The sequence below is a fragment of the Neltuma alba genome, unplaced genomic scaffold, assembly GCF_004799145.2.
Source record: "Neltuma alba isolate B1F8T4 unplaced genomic scaffold, ASM479914v2 tig00011698_pilon, whole genome shotgun sequence".
In the NCBI taxonomy this organism is placed as follows: Eukaryota; Viridiplantae; Streptophyta; class Magnoliopsida; order Fabales; family Fabaceae; genus Neltuma; species Neltuma alba.
In genome coordinates, this window is record NW_021636335.1 from 111,835 (window position 1) to 122,271 (window position 10,437).

The 10,437-nt window shown below is 31.1% G+C and overlaps 1 protein-coding gene across 1 annotated transcript; it reads right to left on the minus strand.

Moving 5' to 3' along the window:
• Positions 1 to 2,804: 2,804 nt before the first annotated feature.
• Positions 2,805 to 4,606, minus strand: LOC114716887 (UPF0481 protein At3g47200-like). Its single transcript, XM_028901954.1, has 2 exons — positions 4,439 to 4,606; positions 2,805 to 4,076 (listed from the first exon to the last, which is right to left on the minus strand). The coding sequence occupies exons 1-2, from the start codon at positions 4,604 to 4,606 to the stop codon at positions 2,805 to 2,807; spliced, it is 1,440 nt and encodes a 479-aa protein (XP_028757787.1).
• Between the last annotated feature and the right edge of the window lie 5,831 nt (positions 4,607 to 10,437).

Genomic DNA, 10,437 nt, shown 5'->3' on the forward strand with positions numbered 1-10,437 from the left:
GCTTGTTGGACTTAATAATTATCATGAATGGTAGTGAAACTGTGAAGACAACATATATTGATCTAATGTTTTAAGAGTTTGTTATATGATTTTGTGGTCATGCACTCCTCTTTTCATTAATTATGAAGTGATTTTTATTATGTCTGTGTCCATCTTATTATTGTTATTAGTTGAACTGAAAGGAATATCTGGTCTTTAATTATTAAGAAATTTTATGATATTTAAATAATCCTACATGCATATATCAGTAATAAATATGTTATTTAATATTAATTTTATTTATTAAAATGATGAATTATTTTATTTTAATGTATTTATATTATAATTTTTTTAATAAATATTTTTGTTAGGAAAATAAATATCAAATAGACATCTTTTCATTATCTTTATGTTTTATATTATATTATAATTTATATCCATATAATATTTAACTTATTATATTTTTAAAATAATTTTATATATTATATTATATGTTAAAAATTTATTATAAGATTAGGGTGCTAAAAGTAGCAGAAAAATAATATCAAGATGCTAAATGCAACCTAGATAAAATTAAGGTACTGGATACACGTAGAAAATAAGAAAAAATATTAAAAAAATCTCATTTGACAAATTAATTTGAGAATAGAATTTTCAATAAATGTAAAGTGGGCCCCACAAGTCTTAATAAATATCATAACAAAAAGACCGTATTAACCTGATGAATACTGAATGCATGTGGGGATTTTCAACCAATTTTCTCTTAGAAAATAACATCATGAATTCATGATTTTTTTTTTGGGCCTTGCACCATGAATTCATGATGATGGATGTTACTTTATCTACTTTTATGTTATTAGCGACGCAGCAGAGTATTTTTTTCATAAATAAGTATGCCGTAAAATGTTTCATAATTTAAACTATGATGGGTGCAATTATCATAGTATATCACACCTTTCTCATTACTCTTATTAATCTAATTAAAACCAGCCTCAATGTTCGGATGGGTTCTCAGATCACTGCTCTTAAGACCCTAGAGAATAATACTTAATGTTATTGATTATTATCCCTTTCATTTTTTTTATAACATTTAAATTTTTGAATTGGTCTTTTTTTTATATAATATAGTTTGTGGTTCTCTCAATATTAAATACATTTTTATCAATTTATTATTCCTTTATCATTTTCTTTTTTTATACATTTTTTTATTTTTATTTTTTATTATTTCTCTCTCACTTATTCTCTTATAAACATGACATACTTAAAAAAAATAGTAAATTTGAATTTTATAAAGTTTTGGCCAAATAAGCTTGACCCAGTATCGAGAGTTTAGAGTATGAGCCTCGGCCTGAACCGACATACCAACTTTTTTCAGATTTATGCCCGAGCCTTTGAAAAGCTCAGCATACCCAAAGCATCTTGAAAGGCCTATTTAGACTGTAGGCTTTTAAAAAGGCCTCATGTTTCAAGTTTTGAAGACTGTACATAGGCTTTGAACCTACTAAAGCCTACACAAATGTAGGCTTTTAGTACACTTTAGAGTGTGCATATTTTTTAATACTCTTTTGGTCCTCAGTATAGGATTCAATTCTTGAGTTGGTTTTAACTCTAAATATAAGACCTATTTTTCATATTTATCAGTTTTCTCTAAATTACCTCTATCAACCATAATCAAATAGAAGAGGGAGATTGAGTATTAAGAAAAATGATTATGATGTTTTAAGAAAAATGTCACTTTTCTTATAATTGACTAACTTACCTAATTTTCTTAATCTAATCAAATTAGTTAAATGGGTCTTATATTAAGGACCGGAGGTATATATTAATATAATAAGTTTTAAAAAATTAATTGATGTGGGAAATCTCACACTGAAGGGAATTGGTTTTAATAAAACAAATATACAAAATTGAAAAATCGGAAGGATATATCATAGACTCGAACTAGGTTTTGAGATAAGATGTGATAGGTATCAAAGTTTGCTTGTATCTGGAACTTATGTGGAGACAATGCTTTTTTTTAAAAAAAAAAAAAAAAAACCAGACAGAGGTATCCTTCTGTTCGATATAGGGCACTAATGTAGATACTTCATCTAGTAGGAATTCGTCGAATCCTAATTTGGCACATTATGAAAAATTAGTTCCTTCTATTATACTTTAATCCCTGAGGAGACAATGTTTGAAATAGGTGACTGCACATTGCATTTACAGCCCAAAATGGGACTGGCTCACGTTGTTTGAAGCCCACGTGATTGAGCCAACCTTGGTCATGGTTGCAATAATAGTGGGACCGATACTCATGTGGTTTGCGAGACTTGAAACTTTTAGGACATATTCTCGTGATTAAACAATTTACATAATGTGCTTTCCCGACATTCAACTTCATCTGTTTTTTTTTTAACTAAAAAGAAAATAAAAATTAGATACATTAAACAATTTTTTCTAATGTAAGCGTCACCTTTACATCTGCAATATTTGCATGAGAAAATCAAAAGGCTTAGCCACCTTTTCGAAGGACTATTCAACCAATGGACATGAAAGTTTTCTTATAAATGAAAGTTTTCAACCAATGATCTTCTACGGTACAAGCTTTAAATCTACCTCGCCAACTCTACTATGGGAAGATAGAAAATATGGCTTAAACAAGAATTATAATTATAAGGCAACATGTTGCTGTCACAAACCTACTATATATACATGCATAAGCTTGAGAATTCTACTTATTATTTAGATACCTTGGAGGCAGGCTATCGAGAGACTTAATAAAAATTACAGAACCAACATTGTTTACATGATAGAACACTGAAATTAAAATATACAATAAGCTTTTAAGTCTGCTTCTCCAATAAAACTTGAAGGATTGAAAATATGGTTTGAACAATGGTGAGAACAAGAAGGATTATTCCAGCTATCGAGGCCGCAGTATGCCAAGGAGTATTGCAATAATCGCGTCTTAGAGTTGCCATCATCTTGTGCCGAGGATCTTCACAATAGCCATTCAACCTTTGGCAGATATCATAGTATTGGGAATTGAAAGTCACTCGAATGAAATTTGTCAAAAGACCATTAGCTAATAAAGCAACACTATTGGGATCACCTAAACAGTTGCTGACTACTTTGTTGTGAACCAGGACATCGACATCTTTACAAGTGTCTATTAGACAATCCAATACATGAGCATAGTCACTAATGTAAGCAGCATAAGGATAATGACATTGTTCTAATGCTATCATATTACGAAAAAAAAATTCAGTTCTATCCGCCACCAACAGTGTTGGAATTTCAAGCGTATCCCCTGAAAATTTCAAGTCTAATAAGCATTTGTTCTTACTAGCCTTCAACTTTATGCCTGCTTCTTGCAATGCCTTCGCACTATATAAAGTTTTATGGCTTCCGAACTCTGACAATAGATGCTGTTGAGGCTTGCTTATTGGCAAGTAAAACAATCTAATAAGATCTGTAAAATGCTTTATCTTAACATCAACATTAGGCTCTAATTTTTGTTCGTTATAATAATCAAAAAACTCATATGTGAGCCTAAGAAATGAAGGGAAGCTACCACGGCGGTCGGGGGGGAAAGCTTTATCGTACAGCTCTTCAATAACAAAGAACGGAAGTTGATTCTCTAGCAAAATCAAATCCTTTTGTATGTATACTTGTAACCATGGCTGTGAAAATTTAGCATCATCATTGCAAAACTGATGATGATCATGTTTCAACATGATGAAGAGTTGAATGATGAAGCCAGCATCTATTAATGTTAATTTCACAAGTTCTTGTTCACTAAGGTGAATGGTCTCAGAATAAGAAGCACGGACTTTTGGCTCTAAATGTTTAACACAATGAACCAAATCATCCAAGCTGGACTCAGCTCTTTGAGTAAACCTTTTGAAGAATATTTTTTTATGCTTTTGCATGTCTTGCAGACTCTCATTATCATAATGAAATGGGCCAATCGAGACAAATTTTGGAGTGTAAAACTCTGCTTTATGATGACGGAGTGTAAGAGGCACCTTGTAGATACAACAGTCTGGTAATAAAAGACCATCGCCACAATCTTGAATCATTTCTTCCATGTCTTTAGTCACCTCATCTTTCACCTACGAAGTATGATTTAGGATGCACATGTTATATTTTCAAAACTCAAGATGTGTGTGTGTGTGTGTGTGTGTGTGTGTGTGTGTGTATTATATAATGATGAAAAGGGTTAGAAAAACCGCTATAATGGGGTATTAAAGATGAGCAATCTAACAGGGAACGAGCAAATTAAAGAGAATGTAACGAAATTAAGAAAAAGCCACGACGGATGCAAAGTACAGGAGTCATGCTTGCAATCTGATTAGTGTCTTTAAAAGTGAAACAAAATAAGGCTTAAAAAGTCTAATAATCGAGGAACTAAACAGAACCAACCTCAAAAATTGTAAGCAAAAAGAAATGAAAGAAAATAAAAAAGCATGCGTACATCTTGTTGTTCTTGCAAGTAACTGGAGGATAAATCTATAGGCCGAGATGAGAGATGTAGTCGCTTCAGCTCTACCATTTGTTGAGCAGTCTCAGAGGCCAAATCTTGTTCATTCATGCCATCAGGCGTCGGCTCCCAGTTGATCTCAGTATGAATTGCTTCTGCCATCTAAACCCTAAAGGAGGGGAAAAAGTTGATCTGCTCTGCTGTGCACTCCACACCACACTCGTTGAAGAAGGCTTAGGCCTTGTATGTATTGATCCTTAGTAGTCAATAGTATAAAGGACCCCGTAAATAATTAGAATATTGGGAACGCTGTGTACCTGGACGAGCGATAAAACTAGTGGCACCTTCGCATAATTCTATGGGTTTCATACATTTAAATCCAATATAAATATACCTACCCTGCAATATTTTACTACTTGTGTCACCAAAAATAATGAATGATTTAATAGTAAAGAAGGTGCATGTGGCTTACATTATTTGATGTTCAAGGCATGGATAAAATCTAAAATTCTCTAATTGCTCAATGAACATTGGAATTCGTTAAAGGCATGTGATCGTTTATTCGTAACCAATTTTCAGTATTATATTACATGGCAACAGATGCATTTAAAATTACAACAAACTGAATCCGCATGTTAAGGGTTGCTTCCACGATGTCGTCCTTTTCCACATTCAGTTACGAGCGATTTTACTTTTCATTTTATGTTATTGTTTGGGCAAATTTTTAGTATGTTGTTTCATTTTTGTCGAATTGGGTTTTTAATAGGGAGAATCCCAATTAATTCTAATTAAAAAACCTAAATTTAAATTCAAGCCTGTACTTTTAACAAATTCCTAATTAAACCATGAGCCTTATTAGGAATTTTTGAATATTATTTAAATAGCCAGAATGTCCCTTTTTAATTAAAAAGAAGAATTGATTGTTTTACCCCTCCCAAATGGTTCCTCTTTTCTCTTATGATTATTTTTTGGGACTGAAAAACACATAAATAATTTTATAATGTTTAAAATTTTTATATATAACTAAAACCTTTAAAAATATTTTAATCAAAAATTTTAAATTACAAATAAGTACCCTTTAAATAAATATATTTTATTTTCAAGTTGTAAATATTTATTTTTAAGATTTTAAAATATCTTAATTACAAGAAATATTTTATATTAAGTTGTTGCAAATTACATTTTTGGGTTGGAATCCAATTTTTGCTTAAATAAATAAAACTAACATAAACTATAACAATATAATATTAAATATTTTTTGTAATTGAAATAGGGTTAAGGTACGCTCGGTACCCTGAAGGATTTTTTCAGATACACCCAGTGTCCTAATATTATTTATAGTATAATTTTACCCCTGAAGTATTCAAAGTGCTGCACTGGTATCCAACATTAACAAAACCACTTTGTTTGACCATGAATTGATGAGTCAGTTTTATTTTGACCAAAACAATCCTAGCTGACTTTACACATAAACTGATGACAAGGCTTTTGTTTTTAATAGAAATTCTTTTATTTGTTTTATTTTGTATCTGAAGCCAAAATCAATAGGAAAAATCACAATCCTAGGGCCTGTTCGGTCATCTTCTCCTTGATGGTTGATGAAATGTAATGGCAAAGATCATCATTTGTGGCAAAAACAAAAATTTCTATGATTCTGAATTAAAGCTTCTCACCATCAAAACTCTACAGATCAGTACCATTAAATTTAGATCAGAATAGGGGGTCTAACATTTTACCTCTTGAATCATTCCATGACGATAAGGACGCTGATGAAGACCATGGAGCATGACGGTGACTTCGGCGAGGATGATGGAAGAAGGCGACAACTCTGCTCTTTGTCTTCTCTTTCATCATTCGATTTACAATGCAACGGTGACGACTCGTCTCCACCAGTGTTGGTGGTGACTCGTCTCTACTAGCGATGGTGTAACTCATCTCCACCAGCACCAACAATAGCGTTTACTGATCTACGGGTCTACGACGGAGAAAAGTTGAGGGGAAACTCAGTGAAGTGCTTCATGGTGATTTTGATTTCGATCTTTATGTTTCATTTGGATCTTTGGTTTGATTGTGTTCTGGATCTTTGATTCTTTGGTTTAGATCTAAACATTAATCTATTTCAATTTCTTTGATTTATCTGGTTCTGGTACCCTTGATAAGCAAAGGTGTCAATCGGTTGTCTTTCCGGCGTTTTAACTTTGATTCAGATGTTGTCCCCACTCCACATCATTGCTAAGATTTGCATCTCCCATATTCTGCTTTAAAAAAAGCCCCTTAATACTGATACCCACTTTCAATCCAGCGATATGCAAGCAAAAAAACTAAATGGAGAAACCGACTCTTACCTCAATCTATCTCACCACTACAAGCTTCACTAGCAGAATGAACTTGCTCGGCCAAAGAAGAAACCCAAAGGTTTGCCTTGCCATTGCCTTCTGCTCCCACTTTAATAAATTCTCCCTAGGCATATTCAGAGTGATTAAAAAAGTTTTGTTAAACAAAATTAAAACTATTCTGACAAAATAAAAGAATAATTCCCAACAAGAAGTTCATGTCACCTCTTAATGGCCATGTCAACTATTTACTCAACATATCAGCTAGAATTATTTTGGTCAAAATAAAGCTGACTCATAAGTTCATGGTCAAACAAAATGGATCTGTTAGCATTGGATGTGGGTGCACCACTTCAAATACTTTAGGGGCAAAATTGCATTATAAATAACTTTAGCACATTGAGTGCATCAGAAAAAATATTTCGAAGTGCTAAATACACCTTAGCCTATTAAAACATTTAAAATCTTAAAATAAATATTTACAAACATAACATAAAAAATATTTATTTTAAGAAAAAATCTCTTAAAAAGATATTTAAATAACTCAAATTTTTATTTTAGTCATTAAATTTGTCAAATTCTTAATCCGGTAACATAACTCGCTTGCGTAAGTTTTTGAATAAAATTTGATCACAATACAATCTTAAAAATTAATAAGTTTAATTACATGGTTAACAAGTTTCCAAAACACAATTGCAATAATTCTTTGAAGAAAACTTAATCACAATATAACTTTGAAAATTAAAAAGTTTCATTTCACAGTTAGCACGTTTCAATTCTAAATTTACAACATTTTATTTCCATAACACACTTGCAATAAGTCTTTGAATAAAATTTGATTACAATGTGACTTTAAAAATTAACATGTCCCTTTTCATGGTTGAACACATTTAACATGTCCCATTTCATAGTTGAACAAATTTCACTTCTAAATTGGCAACTTTATGTTTCCTTAACACACTTGTAATAGGTTTTTGAATAAAACTTTATCGCCATACAACATTGAAAGTTAACATATTCTATTTCATAGTTAAGACGTTCCAATTTTAAATTAACTTTTTTGTCAACATGAAACTATCAGGACTAAGGGAGGAAGATTTAATATAAAAACTAACCCGCAGTTGTCTCCTTGATCAGTTTTCCAACTTTGTAATGGTAAACATCATGTTTTTCTTGTTCAGAACTCTTACACAACGCGAGAATGATAGAAAATCTCCATTTCTATAGGTTTATAATAAAAGGGATATTATAATTGTTTCATAAAATATTAAAATTTTTCTTTAAGTCACGTGACCTAATTAGAGATTTGAGAAATTCAACAACCCAAAATACAGTTTTGGGTTATTTAATTTCTTTTTAAAGGATTTTCCCCTTATTTTAAGGCTATTTTTGTTGAAATTTAAAATGTTTTATTAAAATATTTTTGAATATTTTAGTTATACATCTAAAAATTTTAAAAACTATAAAATTTTTATGTGTTTTTTGGTCCTAAAAATAATCATAAGAGGTGAGAAATCACTTGGAAGAGTAAAATAATCATTTTTTGTTTTAATTGAAAGAGGCATTCTGATCATTTAATAACATTTGGAAATCCTAAATTAGGACTCATCTCCTCATTTGAAATTTATTAAAAATATAGGCCTTAATTTGGATTTAGGTATTTCAGATTTTATTGGGATTTTCTTGTTTTTTAATATTTCACTTAGAATTTTAGTATTAGATTGTGCCAATTACACTGCCCATAAAGTTGTCGCCTTTCACCGCGCGTTGTCAACTTATTAACTTCACACGAGATGATAATTTTAAGAATTAAAAATATAAAAAAGAGTAGTAGTAAAATTTGGTTAATTTGTTGATTACACTTAGTTAATTAGGAACTCATAGAGGCTCCACATTTAGAGATCAAGCTAGGTTCAGCGTCACTACACATAGCATTTAATTTCTTTGATAGCCCCACCACATGGCTTGTAAGAATATCCGAGCACACTATGCAACGAGGGAGCGATAAAACTAAAGGCACCTTCACATATTTCTGTGGTGCTCATATTGGAATCCAATGTAATCTGCCTACATACCCTATTATATTTTAGTAGCTATGTCCCAAAAATCAATGATTTAATAGTTAAGAAGGTGCATGCTGTGCTTAAATTAGTTGATGCTCAAACCATGGATATAACTTGAAATTTTTAATTTCTCAATGAACATTGGATTTCGCCTGAGGCATGTGATTGGAGGCAATTCTCAGTATTATATTACACGGAAACATATGTATTACAAACAAACCGAGTGACAAATTTATAATTAAAATATATTAAATGTGCTGGTTTCCTCATAAAGTTGTGGTTTCTGGCCGCAGGTTGTCAAATTATTTTGCTTTGTTTTAAAAACCACCGTAAAATATTTTTTTACGACGATTTTTTAAATAACCGTCTTAGAAAGTCTATCAGAATTTTAAAATCTTATCTATTGCATGATAGTTTTTGCTTTTCACAAGTCAAAGCTCATGGTTCCCCATTACTGTCCCCACTCGATTTTCTCCCTCCTCCTACCTTTACCAGCGTTTATCCTTTGCTTCTGTAGTCTTTGCCATGTTCTTTTATCAGTGTTGTTGTCCCTGTTACTGTCGCTATCACTCATCCTCTTCATTCTTATTTGTAAGTTTTTCACCCTTTCTCTTCTATTCTTTCCATGGGTTTCATAGTTTTTGTAGTTTGGTTGTTTTCTTTAGTAAAAAATATGATATTTGTTCGGAGTTTAAATAAATATGATTTTTGTTCTCCTCCTTATTTACACATACTTTGACACTTGAAAGCTTGAATATATCTGATTTCTCTCTCCCTTATTTTATATATCAGAGTTTGATAGCATGAAATTCATGAATTTTATTAGATATGAGTATTCGATGTGATGGTTGAAGGTGAAGTTAAGTAGTGCTATTAGGGTGAGGAAAGAATATATATTTGCTCCATTAGAATGCTTTTGACTAGTGACAGGTTATTGGTTGATTGATTGTCAAACTCCTTCCTTTGGGGTTTTGTTTCCCTGTTTCATCTTAATCAATAGGATGAAAGGTAAACTAAAAAAAAAAAATTTCACAGCCGTTATTTATATAACTACCGTGAAAAGTCACATACCATGGTGGTTCTTAAACTGTCATGAAATCTTCTACATTTTATGTTGATGGCATAGACATCACTCTCAAAACCGCCATGAAAAGCTCATTTTAATTGCCGTTAAATGTCTTTTTTGTAGTAGTGATTAGACAGTTATTTCAAAACAAGAATAACCATGCAACTAATTATTTAAGATTATTAAATTTAAAAGTTTAAAAATTAAATTGCACCTCCTGACCTTATCACTAGTTATAAATATTTAGTCGTAATATAATCGACACTTGAGTTATAAATAATTAACGAGAAATGACTGTAAACTATCCAAAAACCAATTTTAATATGTCATTTAGAATTAGACATATTAATGGTTCGCGCATCTCTTTAATTTTTAATTTACTTTTGACAAATTTGAATCACTAGCCTGTAGCCTGATCAAGCATTCAGTGATGAACAGCTTAACTTTTAATATGATAGTATATTTATTATTTAAAAATTAAAAAAAATTAAATTTAGGATGCAAATTTAATAACTTTTTTTTAAAAATAAT